The following is a 23,277-nucleotide window of genomic DNA, read 5'->3' as shown; positions in this document are numbered from 1 at the left end:
AAAATTGCTGAAGTAAAGTACTTGTATGTAAGTGATACGCTGCTTTGTGGGCGTCTCCTTACTGTTATTGTTTGCGCAATAAGCGCAACGATTTCTTGGCACAACTGAAGCTGAAGGTTAACTATATGCTACGCAACAGAATAACTTTAAAGTATAAATATAATAACAAAAACATGCAAGCACGCAAGAACAAGTACAACAATTATGAGTTGTAAATTAAAATTTATAACTAAAATCTGGTCTCACTTGCTTGTTGTTATTTAATTAAAAAAAAAAAAGAAGAAAATTCAATCATTGCATTCTTTAGGGCAATTAAAAGCTACTATTTTTTTTCTTCTTCTTATTTTTTCAATCATCCTTGTTACGACACGTTTGTTAATAACCGCTTTTTGCTCGCAAATCCGCGTATTTCATTACTTTGGTTTTCTTTCTAGGAACCTTTGCTGTCAAATGCAGCGCGTAAATTGCCAGCAGCTAAATTTCGCTTTTGTTTAACGCACTTTGCACGCATTCCACTACAGGTGTTCCGCTGCTTTACGCTATAATTGTATTCTAGGAAACTATATGCAACATTATGAGAGCGAGATGATATTAAAAATCTGCAACAGTTGGCAGCACTTTGTATCGCATGGCGACGCAACTTTCGCTGTCAACGCTTTGTGCGTCAATCACAAAATTGTCAAACACATTGTTTCAGCACTTCTAAGGTAAGCAGTTACCGTTTTTGTGCAAATATCACGGTCACCAACGCTAAAGCTGTCATCGCTTTAAGGAGCAGTAATCATTTGCTATGAATATTACTTTGGTGGCTTTGCATATCAAATTAATGTTATAATTTTTTAGTTTTCCTCAAACAATTCTAGACTCTTCAAAGAATAGCTAACTTTTGTAACTTTTGTCTTCATACATACTTTAACTCTTTACGCAAAAAATGTCACCTTGTTAGGTCTGCCAAATATATAATCCTATTGCATATAAAAAATCTTTTTAAAAAAGATATGCTAGGTATAAATTTAGGCGCTAACGCCTCAAAATGTTAAAAGAGATCATAAAAGCTATTGTTAAGCACAAATTGTGAAACTTGTTAAAGAAAGAAACGAAAATAGACAGCAGTTATGATAAAGTAGGAAAACATTTATATATGTACATATATTTCAATACCTCCAAGCAGATCAAAGAAAGGAGAAGTTATAGGAAAAATATAAAAGTAACTGAATATATAATAGAATAGTGAATAAATATTTGCTAGATTGCGTAGGAGTGCAAGTAATTTTTATTTCGAAAAATAAAAAAATTGTTCTATTTCACTCGGTGAACTGAAAGCCAAATGCACTAACGCTTCTTGCATGCAAATTCTGGGAACAATAGATATGTACGGTATTGAGTGGTGCTGCCGTTTTTAGAGGCGTTATGTTAGTTAAGCTGCGTGGCAAGCCAAGTGTTACACAACGCCACTTCAACATTTATTGTTAAGTGCAACTCAAGTTGCCGTGGTTATGCACGACTGCTTACGCACGTGCGCACAACTTCGATTTGATTTTGTGTGTTCACAATTTTCATGCACATTTCATGCGATTTTAAACCTTCCGACCTAGCAAGGGAACAGTAGCAGCAAATGTATTGCATTAACATTTAGCTTTTAAGTATTTTATTTTAATTTTAATTAAAACAATTGTAAAAAAAAAATAATAAAAAACAAAATATATTAAAAAAAAATAAAAAAATTACATGCAATTTAAAAGTCATATCGTATAAAAAAAATTGCAAAACTTTTTTGTAAAATTTTTTTTTATTAAAACTTTTGCTACAAAAGTTGATATTTAGTTGCGCATGACAAAGTTTCTAAAACTACTAAACACAAGAAAAAATTAAATTAAATGAAAATTGATGAATAAAAAAAGTTCACTTTAAAAACTAACAAATTTTTTATAAAAAAAAATTATTTATTAATTTTAAATTTTCTTTAAATGATGTAACTGCCTATAATTGAACACGTTTTTATTTTGGTAAATTTTGATATCATCATTTATATTTATTTTAATACGTAAATATCTGCATAGATTTTGAATTTTTTTGAGTTTATGCATTTATGTAATTTTTTAACGAATTATACTAAAACATACTGCAAAAAACACGAATACACAAAAATCGAAAATAAAAAATGCTAGACCATAATTAATGCAACAGAGTTATAATAACTTGTAGGTGAGAATTTAGTAAATATTTACAAATGTCTGCATTATTTTTAATCATTTTTTAATTTCATCTAGAGACTCGTAAGCTACGCTACAAATATACAGATATAACTCTATATGTATATAGTGCTACCAATACAAGTCAAAAACAAAAAAACGGCACCATCATCACCGATCAAGTTTAAGCACATAAAAATTATTCACGCATAAAATTGCAGTTTTTCAAATTGCAAAAAGAAAAATTTTCATAAAAAACTATTTTTTTTCATTTATTTGAGTCATGCTGGGGTGGCGAGAATATAATTTAATATATAATTTATGCTCATAAAATTCATAGCTGAAAATAACTTAAAAGCTAAAAAACATAAATAATAATAATAAAAGCACAGACAAACCGCCAGCCACTCGACATCCACTTGATAATAGAGCACAGTTCAATGACTTTTTTGCTGTAGTAAATTGTTTATTTGTCGTAGGTAATAAGCGCTTCAAAATTATTGTGTGCCGCATAAGGATAATTGCTGATGCTAAACAGCAGCAAAATGAGTACTTTACTGCAGATTGTTAACAAAAGAAAGTGGGGAAATTAACAAAGCTCAACGAACGCAAATGCAAGGCGAGCGCTGAAGCATAACATTTGGTAAAAGTCATACAAAAACAATCGAACTACAACCGACTGAGCATTATGTAACACAATACTCAATTCAACACAGTGACGACAGTAACTTGACCAATATTTGTAAAGTTTTTAAATATTGCATAATTTTTATCTAGTTTTTCTCACGCAGCTACAGAGAAAAAGCATACTTCAAACTATGAGGAAATAATTCATATTGAATGTATGAAAAAGGAATCGTTTAAGCAACTAACGTACAAAAACATAATAGGTTAACCGAAATATCATAACAACAAAACTAAACTAAAGTTATGCAATGGCAAGAAGAAAATTCAACGATTGCATATTCAATTAACAAATAACGAGAGGTAAAAATTAGAAACCACAATCGAAAGCGACTGAATAAAAAGAGAAAGCAGTAACGAGACTGTCATTCTCCCGCTTTCATGACTTTAAGCTGCATAATTTCAGATTTTTAAATATGCAAGGACCACACTGCGCTTATAAACCACACTGGCGTTTTTTGTGCGCGCGTTACTGAGTTGAGAGCGAAACGAAAGCAAGGTCGAAGTGGAATGTTGAGCGAAAAAAAGGAAAGTGATTTCTGGTTTAAACTTAGAGCGGAATTTGTAAAATGAGAAAAGGAAGAATGCTGGAAAACAAAGCTGTTTATGTAGAGCAAAACGGCGAAAACGGTTTGTATTTGCATTAAGAGTAGAAAGAAAGCAAGGAGAGAAAATCACTATTACAAGCTAAAAAAAACTTTCAGATGTGGAAATATATAAATTTCTAAAATAGCTTCATGAAAACTAAAGTTCAGGCGCGCAAGCAAACCCTTTCCTACTTTGCATAAAAGTGTAGACTACTGTACGCATCCGTTCCCATAACAGTCGGGTTTACGTAACCGGAACGGACCCCGATTTTTTTCGGCCAAAGACTGTCAACTCGACAAAATTCTGCCGCTACAACAACAACAACTGTACGCATAAATTTGGAGTTTTAATAATTAAATAATTTCCGAAAATCACAATAATTTGAATTTTTTTTAAATAATTTATTTATTTTCAGAAAATCATAAAATTGGCGAATAAATCGATTTATATTTTTTGAAGTTTTTATTGGGCGGTGCAAATGGCATATATAACCCATCAGCAGTTACTTTTTACAGACTACTTTTAATTATGATTATTTGCATGCTTAACCACAAAGCTTGACTAAATCAACATACCGCATTTTAGAGTTCAATAGTGCTCTATGACACAAATAAATTCTCAATACACATTTCAACAGCAATTGCCAAACACTTCAGGCCATAAAACCAATCAGTCCAAAAACAAATTATATGATCATTATTTATACCTGACAACACCTTACAGTTCGATTTTAAAATGCAAATGGTAAATAATTAAAATTCATCAGTTCGACATGCCACACAAACGTGTGGGAAAAATTAAATGTAAAAATATGGTAAACTCAAACAATAATTGTAAAAAAAAAATAAATACAAACAAAAAAAATACTGTACAAACAAATATTTTGAAAATTTAAACACACCTATACATGCAAAATATACACACTTTTCAAATAGACTTGTGGTTTACATGTCGAAAGCACTGCTATAAATGCATGCGTATTTGTTGCAATTAAATTCAAATTCCAATTTAATTATTTTATCTTGTATTTATTTATTTATTAAAATGCAAATAACAACGCACCAGTTTGTTTACCTATGCATAATATATATATGTACAATATGGTGGTCATGTAAGGCCATGGCAAAATAAATTATATGCGACTAGCTACCAGTTGACCGTTAAATAATAACCAGTCACCAGCAGCATTTATTTATTTTGTTGCTATTTGAAACTTGCAATTTATGCTATGCTACGCATACAAATGCTGTTAACACATACCTACATATGTGTATAAAAACATCTCCGCAACTTTTCAGAAGTTGATATTTGGCAGCCAATATGTTGAGAATAATCGCTTCCTCTAGTTGAAAGTACTGTGCTAACATTAAACAAAAACAAAAATACTAATCTATTTTTGTTTTTAATTATTCCTGTCATTAACCTTGTTTTCACACTATTTTTTTTTAATATCAATATTCTGTGGAACGATTGCATAGCACATACTAACGCTAAACAACATCGTTTTTATTTGCTCGACTACTAACAACCATCAAATAATTTTCGATTTTATAGTTTAAAGAATAATATACTATATGATTTTTAGAACCAAGCTTACGCTAGATTTACTCAATTTATAGATATATCCGAGTAAAATTATTTGGTGCAACAGCAGGTCGCGTGTAAAATTGAGTATTTGTTCAACCAAATGCATACGCTTGTGTTGTTTTTGTTGCTCAATTCTAGCGGGTCTATGTACTGACCTCAATTCAACGCTAAATGTCATATACCGAAATCCAAATATGCACAGCGGTAATTACAAAAATAACAAAAGCAAGCAGACAATTAGCAACGAATTGAACAACTAACGCTCCCAATGGGACCTTTGACCCGAAACAAACTGATATACGCAGATAAGTTTCAATATGCACGAGCAGCAGGTCACATAACTTAGAGACATATCTTCAATAGTTTGACATTTTGACAAGTGTATGGTATAAGCGTCACCTGAAAGGAGCTGCAACACAATGCAGTGGGTAAGGTGCGTGTGTGTGTGTGTCTGCGGGCTTGCCTGCATATTAAATATAGAGGGACGGACATGAATGTGCCCAAATGATAATTCTATTAAAGTGCATACGTGCATAACGAATACACGCATTTCCAGTTGCATTTAGTTGTATTATTGCTGCATGTGTGTGTATGAATGTGTGTGAGCTCTGCCGCTCGCCTCGCGCCTCGCGCCTGTATTTGTAATTGTGTATTGTTGCAAGCAATTACATGACATTGTCGCTGTTGCTGCAGCTGTTGCGGCTGACAATGTTGTTGTATTTTAATTGCAAATGATGCTTAACAGCAGCAGCAACAACAACAACACCAGCTACAAACAGTATCACAATGAGCGCACACAAGGCGAGTGTTTGCATGATAAATCACAACAATAACAATGCGTTGGTGAAAAGCGGGGTGCTGCACACGGAAAAAGGTCAAGTGTAATTGCAGTGGTAGCTCACATGCAGGCGCGTTGCATATCTACAGGCGCGTGATTAATGCAAACATATTCTTATATATACTTATATATATATGCTTCACTACTGCATTTTGAGGTCTTAAAACGTATGCCAAACTAAATACATATGAATTCTTTAAATTTTTTCTTTGTTGCTGTTTTTTCTATATTATTTATTGCTATTTTTTACAAGTTGTAGTGACATTTTTGCCAGCGACGTAGTTGTAGTTATTCAGCTGCATTTTAACAATTGCAGTATAATTTGTGAGCTCAATATCTACTTTGTGTGATTACGATGTGTGTGTGTCTGCTTAAATGCCTACGACTTATGTTTTCCACATTTTTCAAATGCCACAAACATGCAGCGCGCATTCAAATTTATACTGCTGTACATTATGTAATTGCGTTTATGTGTATGCTGATATTTTCACAGCAAATTATTCATCTTTTGTATATACGAGAGATATAGTAAATATATATATATAATCAATTAAAGACTACTTATTCCATTGACAATTATAAAGCATACAGCATGAGGTTTTGAAATCAATTCATTTTTAGTCTTACGTACGTTTTTGACTGTCAAATAGCTCAAATTTGGAAATGCCTAAACTTTTTTGTCATTTATACTCAAACATCCATAATATTTATGAAAATAAAAATAGAGTAATTTGTTACTTGCAATAGGAAACTTTACTCTTACATAGATTTGCAAAATATTTTACGCAAACATAATTTTTATGCAACTCAATTAAATACATTTTAAAATTATCGTTCTGGTTAAGGGCTACATGGGTTTCGTCGAGCAAAACAGGCCTTATTTTCAATAAAAAAATTAAATATTTTATTCAAACTTTTTATTATTCCAAAGATACATATTTGATCAAGATTTTGTGAAATTTTCAAAGCAAAATATTCAAAACTCGGTCATTACGACGTCATTACCGGCAGTCCCAAGGAAAAACGCTGCTTACGCGTTGAAAAAAAAATAAATTCAAAATGCAAGTAAAATTAAATTAAATTTTACAACCGAAATGTATGAATTCATTTAAATTTTTTAAGATGTTATTCGTCACTAAAGCTGACAATATATAATTAGTTTCAATAAAATAAAGTGCCATATACAATTTAAAAATGCTTACAATTTGTTAGTGATTTAGAAGCAACATTTAAATTACTGAAAGCGTCAGTAGTCTACGCCTGCCATTCATTGAAAATTCGGTTAAAGCATATATAGAAGTTTCTCCTTAAATGAGTGTCAAATAAAAAATGAGGTATTAGTGCAATCCATTAGAGAGGCAAACACAAAACTACATTATAGCCATGGACGCAAATGCATTAATCGCATCAGCGATAACAACTTGAAATTACCCACTAACACCAACACTGGAACGCCAAAGCCAACAGCAAGCACAACCAAACCCATCAACACATCAGTATAACCAACAAATCTGCATGAATGTAGCATGCTTTTCAGGGCGCACTCAGCTGTTACCCACCGAACGCAACGTAACTAGGCAAAATGCGCACAGAATTGATGGGCGTAAAGGTGGGTGGGACATGTGAGTTACGGGCAGGGGCGACTTTGCATATTTTATCAGCATGATGAAAAATTGCCATATACGCAGCAATAGCAGCAACAACAACAACAAGAGCAGCAAGCTAAAAGTGATGATAAAACACCGTTATAAATTGGCGGCGTTGATGTTGCCGGGCAGCAGAGTAGCTGCAGTTTAAAAGGCAGGACAAAATTGGTTAGATGCGATAATGCAAATGAGTTGCAGATTATGTAGCTACAGTCATAGACTTTGCAACAGCTGGCTAACTGTGTGCCACATGCACCATATTGCAGTTACGCGTACATATGTGTGTGGTATGTGCATGTGGTGTGTTGGTTTGCCGGCGCGTGCATCACTCATTGTAGTTGCATGTATTAGTTGACATTGCTAACGTATGCGTTGCTGCGCCTGTTGATGTTGCTGCTGATGGGCTATTGTTGTTGTTGACCATAAGCCTAGTGCGCATATAAATTTGCTACGTAGCAAACAACTCATTTGCATATCCCGCATTGGTATTGGTTGCAAGGCGTATGCAGGCTGCATTTAATATGCCGAACAGCATGTTGACACACTCACACATACATATGTACATATATTTATGTACACATGGCATGGATTGCTTTGGAAACTGAACAATCGATGCGAATGAACGAGTTTTTTTTGTAATTATTGTTGTTGCTGATGTTGCTGCCCACTTACCGCCACATATCAACAGTCATTTTAGCCTTTCAAAGCAGATTTCAACGCTGCAGCCATACATCATGAAATCGGAAAATACGCTTACCGCATACACAGACACGCAGATAGTTATACATATGTAAATATGTATATACAAATATTTAAACACAACTCATTGGCGGGGTAATTGCGGAAACGCTCGCTAATGGTGCGCACAAAATGTGCAACATATAGAACAATTGCGAGCGGTAGTAAAAATTGCAACTGTGAAATTTTGAAGCTTTAACAAGAGTTAATATTTAAAAGCTTCTTTATATTTATGTGATACTTAAGAAAAAACAGACAAATATATATACGAAGAATAATTGTGAGGGCGCTTGTTGCAGGCCAAGTGTATGTTTCCAAGTTCAATGTACAGATGTTTTGCTACATATTTCATAAAAGTGATTTTGAATATTTATACCCTGAACTGGGTATAATACTTGTAAGTTTGCCACGAAGTTTGTAACACCCAGAAACCCAAACCAGGAAACCTCTGTATATACGCGAATTAATCCCTCAGTTTTTGAAATTTCGATCTAAAATTTAGCCCACGTCTTGTAGTTAACGTTTTTAAATTTTTTTTAAAAATTATTTTTTATTTTTGGGTTTTTTGTGTAATTTACTGTTATTTTTTGTTGTGTAATTTATGCAAATGAATTTATCGTCTAGTATTATCCAAACAAAGAAGAAAAGGTTTTGCAGTGGTAAATGTCGTATCGAGCCCATTCTAATTGTTGAGCATTTAGTATTGCAACATCGTCTTTCATTTGGTCCTTCGGTCGTCACTATTTCAACAACGACGCTTGAAATTATCACCATCTGTACAAGCCATTAATACTTCATTGTCGCCACTTGACATGCTTGACATACCAATGCAATCTAATGAAACCCCACATCGAACAGCTTTCATCACAACGTACTGGAGCAAAGGGGCTAAAGACACATATGGCAGTTGCATTTGCTTTTTTTTCACTACTATGTATAGTGCTCGAAAAATTTATCGTACAAAATATGTGAATTATCTTCGCGAATGGCGGAGGTTACAGACAAGCTGCTGTAGAAAATTTTTAATTTCACTTTTGACCTCTCCCACAATATTTGTAGCACACAAAGGAATTTTTTGAATGTATGATTTTTTGATTTACATGGATATATGTGTATACAGTGAAAAATTGCGAATATTAGGTACTCAATGACTCACACTTTCAAATCCCATTCCATAGCAAGTGTCAAAAAGTCTGAGCATTGACAGATACCTCAGCGTCGCTCAAATTTGCTTATTTCACGTGGCACAAGCTGACAACTGTGTAGCCTGTCGTGCAACTCACTATTTTTTTTATGGTAGAAACATATTGTTGCATAACACACTTCAACACTGCTAAACAGCGAACGATAACAAGAGTTTTACAGTTACTAATTTTTTGTAGAATATTGTTGTTGATACTGAAGATTTCGCAAATGCAGTAGTTTTTTTTAATAGCCACGAGATTGGTGCGATACAAATAGAGTTTGGTAAAAAATAATAATAAACAAGTAAGGAAGGGCTAAGTTCGGATGTAACCGAACATTTATACTCTCGCAAAGTCAAATGGTATACTCGTTTGAGATTTCTTTGTGGATTGACTGATATTTTCGGTAGAAGGTCAACTATAGGCACTGGGGTCCACATATTTAGTACTTAGGGGTTTGAACAGTTTTGGTTCGATTTAGACAATTTTTGGCCGCAAGGTGGCATACTTTAATTGCATTATTCACGCAAAGTTTTACCCCGATATAATCATTGTTACCTGATTTGCATAGTGGAAAGTGAAAGAATCAGATGGAATTGAAAATGGTGTTATATGGGAAATAGACGTGGTTGTAATCCGATTTAGCCCATTTTCGCAATATAACATAGAAATATGAAAAGAACGTTATGCACCGAATTTGGTTGAAATCAGTTGAGCAGATCTCAAGATATGGGTTTTCACCTAAAAGTGGGCTGTGCCACGCCCACTGACTAATTTTGAACGCGGTTCCTATAAAGTCATCTTATACCATCTCAGAGATAAAATTTAATGTCTCTGGCGTGTTTAGTGCTTGATTTATCGCGCTTTTAGTAGTTTTTAACAGTACCGTTATATGGGGAGTGGGCGGAGTTGCCACCCGATTTCAACTATTTTCACACCGTCAATAGAAGTGCTAAAAACATTTGCTTATAGTGAATTTTGTTATTATAGCATTAGCGGTTTAGGATATATGCACATTAAACCTATTAGAGGCGGGACCACGCCCACTTTAAAAAAAAAAGTTTTAACTGCAGATGCCCCTCCCTAATGTGATCTTGTGTACCAAATAACAGTCTTGTATCTTATTGCGGAGCTTAGTTATGGCAAGTTATTTGTTTTTGATTAATGGCGTTTTGTGGGCGTGGCAGTGGTCTGATTACGCCCATCTGCAATACCACGGTACCAAGAAACATGTCTACCAAGTTTCATAAAGATATCTCAATTTTTACCCAAGTTAGAGCTTGCACGGACGGACGGACGGACAGACAGTCGCCCGGATTTCAACTCGTCTCTTCATCCTGATCATTTATATATATATAACCCTATATCTAACTCGATTAGTTTTAGGTGATACAAACAACCGTTAGGTGAACAAAACTATTATACTCTGTAGCAACAGGTTGCGAGAGTATAAAAAAAAAAACAATAATAAAAAAAAAATAATAATAAAAAAAAAATAATAATAATAAAAAAAATAAATAATTATAAAAAAATTTAAAAAAATCAAGAACATTTAAGAGATTACTAATCGAAAAACAATTTGTACACCAGTATATATTTAAGCTAAGCAAGAATAAAATATATATAGTCACAGCCAACAGCTCACCATTTTGATTACTTGGTGCTTCAGGGCGTATAAGTAACATGTTTGGTAGAGCAAAAATTGCTGCACCCAGTTTAACATTAACTATAGTAACCTTTGCTGTGATAATAGTCAAAATAATGCATATGTTAATTGCTTAGCAATTGACATAAACATTTCATGGTTATTTGTCACTGTCGAAGGATTTTTCGGCAGTTTGCTGTTTTTTTTTTACATTTACATGAACTTGTGTAACTATGCGTGAAGCCGTCTTTGTGTGCATGACTCAATTAACTTTTGAAACTTTTTGTATGAATGCATGACACATACTGTAATTATACTATTTTAAAACCGTCTACGTATATTTTAAATAATGTAATTGTAAACCATGTAAACGGTGTCAAAAAGTGACACTCAATGTTAATATATCTGTGGGCAAGCCATTACTATTCGACTACAACTTTGATTTTCAATGCTAGATTTTATTATTTTCATTAAAGTATACAAGTTTATATTAATAAACATGCTAAGCACGTTGTTGTAAAACAAATGGTATGCTTTCAAGCAAATGAGCACAACTGCACAAGCGCTTTATGCTTAGTCAATAAGTATTTAAATTATAAATATTATTGATTTTTGAGCCGATTTTCACTCAAGCAGTCTGATGAATTAATAAATAATCGGGTTTATTTATAATATTCGTGTAACGCTGTTAATATTAATAGAGCTACGGTATGTCATTATGTCAACGTGTCTGATTGACTGGCATTGTATAGCGTGTGGTCATTGTTGAACGTAAATTTAATGCAAATTAGAAATATTGATGCAATCACAAAATATTAATCAAGTTTCGATTTATTTGCAATATTACTTAATTTGTAGCAATAACATTTTTAATTACTAAGAAATACTCGCATATGCGCATTAGGCAAACAAGCCTTTATATAAATAATTATTTACATTAATTTTGAGTTTGGTTGCCATTAGTGGTTTCCAGCAAAACTCAAAAACTTAAGTGTTTAATTTAAGCTTAGTTGGGAAAGCATTTAATTGATTTTAATTAAATCGTGCAACTACTGCAATACAAGGCTTAATTTTGTTGCATTACAGTGCTTATGTGTGTTTTTAAATAAACTTTTAACATTGCTAAAATTTTTGGAAAATTTATTATCAAAAATAAAGTTTGTATTGATTGCCAAATATTAGCTTTCAGTTGAATATACAACAACATGAATAATTTTTGGTGTTTTTGCTCGCAATTTGATATTCTAGTATTTGTATATGTATGTATATGTACCCACAAGTGTAAACTTTCTTTCAGCAAATACAATATATGCTTAGTTTTCTTTGTAAAAAATTGATATTTTTATTTCATAAAATATTTGTCAGCGTCACCCACGATAATGCGACTTTCATAATAACATAACAATTCATAACGTTAAACAGCCGCTTAATGCAGTCAATTACAAATGGTGACACAATAACTACATACGAGGTGTGTTCAAATGGTATAAAGTGCTCCAAGGCACTTGAAATGTTGACTGTGGCATTCGGTGCGTCCACTTTGTCTCAAAAAATTGTTTATAAGTGTTGCAAGCGCTTTACAGAAGGCCGAAAAGATGTTGATGACGATGAGCATCCTGGAGGTGCGACCACGTCAAGAAGCGAAGAAGATATCGAAACAGTGAAACAAATTGTTCTTGAAAATCGTCGAGTCACTATTGGGGAAGTTGCAGAGAGTGTTGGCATTTCAATCGGTTCATTAAATTTTCTCGAATGTTTTTTTTTTGCATAAAATGTGTGGCAGCAATGTTCGTTCAGAAACCTTCTCAACCACTGCGACTTTTTCTTAATCCCAAAACAGAAGAAACCAATGAAAGGAAAGCGTTTTGCCACAATTGTTGAGCTCAAGTCAAAATCGAAGAAAGATCTGTTGGCATTTCAGAAGTGCTTCGAGAATTGCAAAATGCGTTGGCACAAGTGTATTATATCCGACGGGGATTACTTTAAAGGCGACAAAATAGATATTGATGAATAAATAAGTACTTTCAAAAAAATTTTAAATTCACTATTTCCCTTGAACACAAGTCGTATAGTTACTAATTGAGCAAATAGATAGATATGTGTGTCGGTTAATCAAATAGTCGACGACATACGACTATCCGGTTATTGCAAACCAAATATTATTATACAAATAATGCCCTATCCGATTATTCCGGTTAGTCGCTTAAGCGAATACCAAGAGCTCTAATATAGACATATTGCTATATATATAGATATAAAGGTTTTTATTCCAACATTTTGGAAATTGTGTGCTAATCAAAAATTAAATAAATAATATAATAAAAAATAATGTAAATAATATAATAAAAAATAATGTAAATAATATAATAAAAAACAATGTAAATAATATAATAAAAAACAAAAAACAAAAAATAGTCTTACTTGATTCTGATTCAAGGCTAGTGTTAGCACGTCATCACTTACCTAAAAAGAAATACAAAAAATAAAAGAAAAATTAGTGTCTCATGTCAAAAATATGTTTTCAAGCTTTTTTTTAATTAGTCTTATTAGTTTTTTTATTATTTCATTCAAATTGTAATTTACCACTATTTATTCTAACTTTAATTGCATAAAATATACATATGTATGCCAAAGAAAATTTCTACAAAATCGAGACGTGCGGAGTTGATTATGTGACAGCTCAAATAACGTTAGTTTTTGGTTCGAAATGAATATGACTGCGGTGATAAGTTGCTGAAATATGTCACTTAAATCAAAGCTGCTCTGAAACTATGATGCTACTATTAATGTCAAAAAACTAAATTTAGTTATATTTTACATTCGCACTGTGTTTTGAACTCGAAAAAAGTGTGAAAGCAAATTGAAGTGCAAGACACGAAGTGTACACAAGTCTATATTGAAATGACGAACTGTAAATGATATGCTAATAAATAAAAGCGATGTCTGGACCAAAACAAAGTATTTGATTTCAAAAGAAAAGCAATTTCGCACAACATAAGAGACTTGGTTATTCATAAAAAAGTGAGAACTGGAAAACCAAAGTAAGAAGGTAAGGCAACAACGCGCTGTTAAGAGAACACACTGGAGAAAGTGTGGCAGTGACTAACGGTTAAGCAAATGGTGAAAGTAAGTGCATTGCATTTCATTTCAAGTTTCGCTGCAAAAACTCTTTCATAGCTCAAGTCCTTTTTGTTCTACTAAGCTACCATTGCTTATTTTCTTGAAGCCTTTTCAGTTACCAACTTTTATTATTTTATTTATTTATTTATTTCCCTCTGACCAACCCACATGCATATATGCACCACGGACCGTGTGACCTTGTGTTGAAGTGCTAAAGTTACTATTTTCAGCATTGACATGTGTCGGCAAATTATGAAAGGCTTCAAACGTGTCTGAGAGTGTTAGCTGCACGTAGGCGCCTGCAAGAGAGCGTTCGTTGTTGAAAGGAAAACATATTTACGGAATTACTTATATAAAAAATATACCAAAAGTTGTGGCACACTAAGAAGCGTTAGAAGTAGCAGGAATTAGAAATAGTAAATAAAAACAAAAACAAAGTGAAGTGTACACCAAAGCACAGTGCGCTGTGAAAGCTTATGTGAGTCCTGGCATTGGCAACAGAATATAACACAAGCGCCAAGCAGCAAACACTGTTTATTGCCATGCTAGTTGTCGACATTTTCATGGCTCCATATACATACATAACTTTCTTGAGCAAGACATGGGTAATGGCAGCACAAGCAAATACCAAATACACGAAGTCCATATGAATATGGTTTCCCTTAGCGCGCTCCATTCAGCAGCCTTGCCAAATACACTTATTTTCTATTTTTGTTGCACCAAACCCTTTCGTTGCACAACAATCTTACTAACACTTTACCTCTAAGCGCATTTATATGCAAAGGCTTAAGTTACTACGTTGTCCGTCGGTCGGTTGGCTGCTGAGCCACTGGTCTGGTGTGGCGCACCAAAGTTATTCGTGCGTTCTTAATATTGTAGTAATCAACAGCTTATGCTAGGCTGAGCAATAATAAGTGACACTTTATTTTATTTGCCACTTTCTGAAGGACGAGGAACGTTGGAGGATTTGTGGAGATTGAACAATTTGGTAACCAAGTAACAAACTTTTAGGCAGACTTTATACGTTACTGAGATACCAGTACCGCATGGCAGAGGGATAGGATAAAAGGGGGAAAAAAGAAATACAAGCAAAGCACTGAAGTATTCCACGCTAAGGGAGTAGAGCGAGATGTCTACTACTTCAATCGCATGAAGGCAACAAGTCGCTTGCTTGCACAAGAAACGATTTTCAGGCAAGAAGCAACATATATAAAACTTTATAAAGAAAAACATAAATAAATAAGTATGATTTTAAACCGCCTGTAAAGTCGGTTTAATGTGCAACTGGCCGCAGAAGCATAAATATCAGCTACCACAAAAACAACTATTGAACGCTGCTGCCAAATGTTGCTAACCAATCAACCTTTTGTGTGTCATGTCTTCACAGCAAATCTCTAAAGGTCAATATATTGGTAAACATTGTATGCTTATGTGACAATTTAAGAAATGGGTTAGTGCCAGCAAAGCCACTTTGGAAATTGGAGCGAGCGTTTTGTCAACAAAACACCTCGAACAATGTGGCGCGTACAATTTTGTAAAAAGGAAAACATTTTTTTTTTTGCATTTTATATTTATTTCCTATGTTGCAGTTCATTTTCTTCACATTGAAACTTTTCGAACATTTGTAAGATTATATTGAAGCTTTTAAAGAAATTGCACACAAAAGTGTCGTCAAACGTTTAAATCGATGCCAGCATCAACAGTAGGTATAAAAGTGGTGAGCAAAAAGCAGAAAGAGAATTTGTAAAAAAAAACAAAAAAATATGTATGTACTTATATACGCGTAGAAGTGGCATAGTGTGTATTTATGCTACCTGTTATTCAAAATGCGGCCAACCCCTAAGCGCTTACACACGCACACCACTGTGAGATACACATGTGTGCGTATGCAAGAAAGTTTTCTATTGCGCAATGTTTTCAGCTGTCAACGTGACAGTTGTTCTCATATTTTATCATTGAGCGAACTTGACAAGGGATTTTCATTCATTTGTGGCATGTCATTTGGAAAGTAAATATTGGTAATTTTCATAAGGATTTTCTCTAAATACAGTTAGTTGATTTCGCAGCGGCTTACTGCAACAAAACATATGAACACGCAAGTAAACGAAAAAGTGAAGTGAACACGTATGACATTTTTGTTGTTTAGGATAAAATATAACGAGTGGTTGGTAGAGGGGGCAACATAAGAGCCGGAAGCATAATAATTTTAAGCACAAATTTATGCCTACATATTGAATTTTTTTATTTGAAAAACTTAATATATTTAAAAATGTACTCTAACTACAAATGACTTTTAACATATAAGTAAATTGTCAATTTTACTTTACAACAACGCCGCAAAGCAAAGTAAATATTGTAATTATGTTTGCTAAGGGGTGGACAAACACGGCGCAAAAACTGGATACCGCACAAGGCAAATATTTATACCTTCAACAGGGTATATTAAGTTTACCATGATGTTTGTAACACACGAAAGGAGACGTCGGAGACACTAAAGTGTATAGTATATAAATGAGCAGCGCGTGATGAGCTAAGTCGATTTGGCCTTGTCCGTCTGTATATATGCAAACTAGTTTCTCAGTTTTTGATATATAGATCTGAAATTTTGCACCCGTCATTTTCTCAGCAAGAAGCTGCTCATTTGTCGGTACGGCCGATATTGGTACACTATAGCATTTAGCTACCATACAAACTGAATAATCGAAGTCAAGTGCTTGCATGGAAAACATTTTTATTTGACGAGATATCTTCATGCCATTTGGCACGGATTATTGTCTAAGGCAATAATACAATCTCCGAAGAAATTGTTCAGATCGAGCCACTATAACATATAGCTGCCCTACAAACAAACCGTTCAAAGTTCTTGTAAGGAATCTTCTGTATTTGTGGAGGACATTATGCCTTCGGTGCAATCGAAGTTAACGGTTTTCCTTGTATTTATTGAATTAATTAAGTACAGCAGACCGTAAGAGTGGCTACATGTGCATGCATGCACCTACACATACACAGATACATATATACGCTGTTTCGACGTGAGGAAAAACATGGCAATGGAGTGTCAAAAAATTATTAGTAGAGAGCAGAAAGTTGACACAAGCAGGCCGGAATCAAAACATTGTAGAACAAGGACATCATAACAGACACTCAATTATGGCAGTGAAGTGCAGGAAAGAGCGTCGAAAAAACAAAAATAAACAAATTTACCGACCATATAGTGGGTGTAGTGGTAACAGTTGCAATGATCGTGTATTTCTTAGATTTTTGTTAATACCAAAAAATAATGACAGTGTCAAAAGCAAAATTTTAGACAAAACGCACAACTACTGCACGCATTTAACTGCAGTGTGGCAGCTGTTGTTGTAACATGTAATCACCGCTCCACTAACAAAGGGTTGCGGGCAGCAGCATGCATGTGACTTGGAAGATGTTGGTTTGGCTTAACGGATTTTGTACAGTTAGCGGACCAAATACAAATTAGGTATTACGGTAAGCGGTATAGTGCACAGATGTATGCATATATTTGCGAGGCTTTGGTGTTAATTATTTGCTAATTGGCGTAAATTACATGAAGTGTTAATTGAGTTCAAGTAGCGAATATAATGGGGTTAGTGCGATATATGGACGTGAAAATGCTATATAATGTGGGTGAACAACAATACATTTGCGGTTGCAAGTAAGTAGACGTGCAACGGGCACATTATGGTGACTGCTGTTTGTGGTGATTCAAATTTTAATGAGATATTGTAAACAGCACACGGTTGGTCGCTTGTGTACAAACAAATGTGGCGCGTTGACATGCGGTTACTATGACAAGTGCTGAGATGGAAACACGATTTCAACTAATTTGCGACAAATAGGATTGTGGTAGAGTGGTAGCGGTGAAGCAGAAAGAAAAGCAAATTATAGTGCCGTAAGGAGACGACCAGACGAGAACAATATTTTAAAAATAACATGTTATAAGCAATACTTTAAGAGGGGTTTAGTTGCGTGTGCTTTATGCTGTACATACATACATACATATGTACTAACTGTAAGTTGCTCATTTAATATTTATTTAAAATTGAAAACTTCATGGCGCGCAAAAATTTAGTAAGGAAACGCGGCGCAGCAAAGCTGCTGCTGTATACCTGTCAAGCTAGGTAAGAAGACGATTTGAAGAAGGAGTGTACATAACAACATAATGAAAAGTAAATATGTAAAATTACATTATTTAATTTTATATATTCTTATTTTAAATTAAATTTCCACAATTTTGCAAGCTTTTCTTACGCCCGCCCGCCCGTCGCCCGCAACGTTCCATACTCAGATGCGCGCCATGAACTTTTTATTTGAAGTCCTTGCGCATTTTACGCACTATATATTAAATTTTTATTAAGCATACTGAAGTAGCGGAAAATATTTTGTAAGTGGCTGACGGGTGCTGCCACCGCAACAAGCTATAGCAGCTGCAAAAGGCAACCAAGCAACATCTTGTACGCCGCCACAAGGCGAATATGCCACAGCAACCACACCTGCGCCTGCGGCCACTCCTTGCGCACACTTGTCTCACTCGAATTTCGTACTTCGCACAAAGCTCATCCACAGCCACTTCTTGAGACTGTCGTGGCGACGGGGAAAACAAGCAAATACCACCAAAACCACATTTCAAATTAGTTTACAGTGCAACAGAATGGCAAAGGCAACTGAAAGAAAAAAAATAATAATAATAACGCAACAGCAAGTAAATAAGATACCTAACGCGAAGACAGCGTAATGAAAGGGGAGGCAGCGCGCGAAGAACAGTCGATGGTATGTAGTCGCAAAATATTCTAAAGATAGATATATACAATATATAGAGAAAAGTGAAATTACTTAAAAATTCATAACGAGATTTTCTTCGGTATTACACATGTACAGCAGTAGAAGGCAAAACTGCGCACAAGTAAACTGAAATGTATGCAGACAAACGTCTCATCAAACGTTGTTGCATACATTTAGGCGCAGCAGCATGCCAGATCAAAACTACACGACTTCATGTTTTATGCAAAAGTGCTGTTTTACAAGAATCATGTAAATGCAAACTATTGAGCGTGAGCGCGGTGCACAGTGGATGGTAGATAGTGTTGGCAGTATACCAAACTAAATATGCATATTGGATTGTAGTGTACTTTTTACTAGAACAGTTTCAGCAAAATATTTGATCAGCAGGCATTATAGCAGAGTTATGTGGCTATCGTGCACGTAGCTTGTAGCTTAGATGTATTGCTAAAGATATAAGTTTAATTTAGGCTGTATAGTTCCTCAGTAAATAATCATAGATTTAGTGCGCAGCAGAGGTACAATAACACTCACTGATTTGTTTTGAATATGATTCATTTATAATGGAAATCTTTCTCGAAAATTTTACATTTTTACAGCATTTAATATAGATAGCAAAGTAAAAAATTTAAGTTTTTATGGCAAATTACAAAATATATTCAAATTACTTTAAAATTTAAAAATAAAAAATATCACAGCGCAGACATAGTGTGTATAGTAGACAAAGAAGAGGGAAAATGCAATATCGACCTCAAAACTGCGGACGACAACACAAAGCCGTTCACAACTTCACAACAGCATTGATAAAAGCGACAGTCATACAAAGAATAAGGAATGCCAGCAGCAGCGCAAAAACGAGAATACACAGAGATAGGAAACTCTCCGAATAGCTGCAGCGGACGTTCGAGTATTATCAGTGGGCGCATCGTCGCGTAAGCAAGGAGCAGTTGGATACCAGTTGACGAAAAACTGCAAATGCCCGAAAGCGGAAGCGGATTTTTGAGTTGTATTTTGCACAGTTGACGTTGCGCTGTTGTCTTCCGCTGTGACATCCTCTACGTAATCGTTTAGCGGTTGGTTTGTCGGTCGTCAGGATGAGCAGCTATAATTGCACACAAAATACTGCCGCACAGTGCAAATGATTGTGATGGCGAAGCAAGGGAAAAGGTGGCACCATCAGCGATAGACAAGCAGCCAAACAACAGCCTATAAGAATACATTAAGTGGCATGAGCTGGTGTATGATGATGTACAAAGTACAAAATACAAAAGGAAGCCATGTTTGGTTACAAAAGGAAACAGGAAACAAGCGCTTGGTAACCGCGCGTTCATAAAACAATGAATGAAACTCGCGTTATTCGCAGAATGAAGCGTCAAAAGATAAGCGGGAGTGAAATAAATGTGTATAGCAGCGCGGAGTTTTGAAGAATTAAAGCATGAAACGGTCAGATGAACATGAAAATGTATAAAACGAAATGTCCACAAGCCAAGCTAGACATATAACTGCAATTCAGTTAAAACATGCGTTTAAAAACAGTACAGACAAAGACGAAATGTTAAGAACTCTGAACATTTTGTGCTGTGTCAGTTCTTTGAATACTCTAACTATTGAAATTTCAAGAAGATTGTAGATTGCTCTTGTGTTCTTGTTTCTACAACTTAATTTTTAGAAAGTTATCACTTTGAGAAAAGCACCTAAATGACACGCTTGCTATAATCTTCCAAATATTTATTCGAATTTTTTTTTTATATTTTTCATTTGCTACGCTTTTTACAAAATCTTTTGTTAATAAACCTTTCGAAGCTGGTAAACAAGTGAAATATGACTACAAGTTTTATATAAAGAAATAAAACTGTAAAAGTCAAGCGCATAACTATGCAAATAAAGAAAACCGCAGCGAATTGAAAATATAGTGACAATAAATCTGTGAACGAGCATATACAAGGCGCGATAATTTTTTTTTTTTTTTTTTTTGCCACAGACTTTTCATTTTAACACATAGTAGTATAAGTATGACAACAACAACCACAAAAATATGTCTCAATAGCAGCAATAAGCAGGGCGTGGGCCAAACGAATAACGAGAGCAACATTTTATGGATCTTGAGTAGCACAAAATGACATAAATCATTAAATAAACAGCAGATGGCCCTTACTATAATAGCGCACCGATGTAACTCTCGGGGCGGGCATGTTTGAACGAAGGATAGCACATTGTAAATTATGGTGACGATGATTACGCGAATCGCCAAGCACAAGCGAACAAAAGCGACCAACGGCAGCAAGCAGCAGGCAGACACTGAAGTCGGAAATGAAAAGACGCGCTCTTTGCCATGCTGTGTAGTTGGCATTGAATTGGCTGACAAGTGCTTCGACATGGCTTTACGTGCGCGCCAAAAATAAGGAGTGCGCATGGGAAAGGGAGTGGTAGAGTGAAATGTGATAATAATGTATGGTGTGGGTGAATGGATGCTTATTAGCACACCAGCGATATAGTGATCATTATGCATGCTACGATAGGCTTGGCAAGTGGAAGATTAACGCTCTTAACGACATTGTAAGCATGAGACATAAGTGGGCTTTAAGTTAAACATCTATATATGTATTTTTGTTTTAATGTAAGAACGCCAAATATAGAAGTGGTAACATTATTAATAATTATTTAATAAATGTTTAATAAATGTATTATATGAATAAGTTAAATTTGAATTTATTTATGAAGTGAGTTTTTTAAGTCATCAAAATTACTGAAACTATGGTTTGAATATACTTAGATTATAAATATTCATTAGCGCTGGGCAACCATTTTGTATTTTAATAAAACAAAAAAATGAAGAAAAAAGAAACATTAATTTGTTCCAATATCTATAAACATGAATAAGCCGTCCGTCACACGTCAGGTACATATGCGAATAAACAATTGCAGTATAGAGAAAATAGATAAGTAAGTGGTTTTAGCTTATGACACGATTTAATAAATATTGATGCGCTCATAAGAATCTTAAAAAAAGGGTAACTGTGCCCACCTATACATAGCACTTGTAAAAAACCAACGCACGGCATACACACACCTAGATCACCAACAAGAAAAGTATTTTTTCCCAAACATAAAATTGTTAGTTTGTGTTTGTTTTATAAGGGTCATCTATACACATGTTTATATACATATATATATATATATATATCTACAAATAACCCAAACTTTTCCTTTAATATGCCTTCAAACATGACAACATACGAAATCTTATTTTTTCTTTTCATTAATTGGCATAAAAATCATAAATCTGCGGGCGAGTTCATACACATTACATCACACACACAAATTTATGCGTTTGTAAACGCTACACTCAAATCAAAAGCAGATACCACACCAAAACAGCGCTTTACATGTAACGTCCAGAAATCCTGCTAAGGGTTAATAGATGGCAGTCTAGAAAGACAGGCAGCACAGAGTGCGACAAGCAAGTAACCAAACCCCAACAATAACAGTAAACAACAATTTCACCAGACCTCAGGCAGTTCAGCAAAGGGAGCAAAATACGCGTAGTAAAAGGAATTTCGGCTTTGAGACGCAAACAGCAGAAGCCGTAGAATGTACCGCACATAACAGAGGCGCTTATAATCGGTTCGCAACAACTGCAATAATTTGTCTACCTACAATAAATGGCGGTTAAGCGTTTGTGTTGCTGATATTTCTTTCATTGTGTTCGTTGCCCAGTAACTTTTAATCTTGCGAGGCGTGCAATGTTTTTCACTTCGTCTTCTTATCGCTTGCTCCTGTTGCTTCGCAACAAAGCCTCATTGTTGTTAGTAATGCACAGCGACGTTAGCTTCTACTTTTCATATGTTGGCAACAAGCCATCATTCTTAAGTTATTCACTATTTATTTATTTCATGTTTCATTTTATATTTAGTTGACAGTAAGAGAAATTTATTTGCACACGCATACACAAACACGCACAATGTGGCAACACCACTGTACGTAGCCAGGCAGCACGAATACCCATTCATGCTGTCACTTGCAGATATTAAATGCTTAATAAGTTGTATTGTTATCAACATATTCGTATAGTGAAAGCGAGGAAATTATCTACAGCGTGTGTCTGGATAATATTTCTGCTTGTGAAATGGAGTTTATTGGTGCCCTGAGCATTTACAGGAAGTTATGCAAAGAATACAAGAGTAGTTGTGTTAATGCAGCTGTAAAATTAGGCGAGCACAGAGTTTAAATGCTTCAGCAGCAGTTCAAAAGCATATTT

The 23,277-nt window shown here is 34.6% G+C and overlaps 1 protein-coding gene across 7 annotated transcripts in view; it reads right to left on the bottom strand.

The window, feature by feature from the left end:
- Positions 1–23,277, bottom strand: part of pum (pumilio) — a 369,798-nt gene that overhangs the window by 51,421 nt on the left and 295,100 nt on the right. For 3 of the 7 annotated variants that reach the window (XM_070111628.1, XM_070111630.1, XM_070111638.1), the window contains one exon: positions 13,524–13,565. The exons of the other annotated variants lie outside the window; for them this stretch is intronic. In XM_070111628.1, the coding sequence (XP_069967729.1) occupies positions 13,524–13,565 (42 nt within the window). The remainder of the gene's footprint in view (positions 1–13,523; positions 13,566–23,277) is intronic. 7 annotated transcript variants of the gene reach the window in all.

The sequence above is a fragment of the Bactrocera oleae genome, chromosome 2 (genome assembly GCF_042242935.1).
Source record: "Bactrocera oleae isolate idBacOlea1 chromosome 2, idBacOlea1, whole genome shotgun sequence".
NCBI lineage: Eukaryota > Metazoa > Arthropoda > Insecta > Diptera > Tephritidae > Bactrocera > Bactrocera oleae.
Note: the sequence above shows the minus strand (reverse complement) of the source record. Positions and strands in the feature narration are given on the sequence as shown.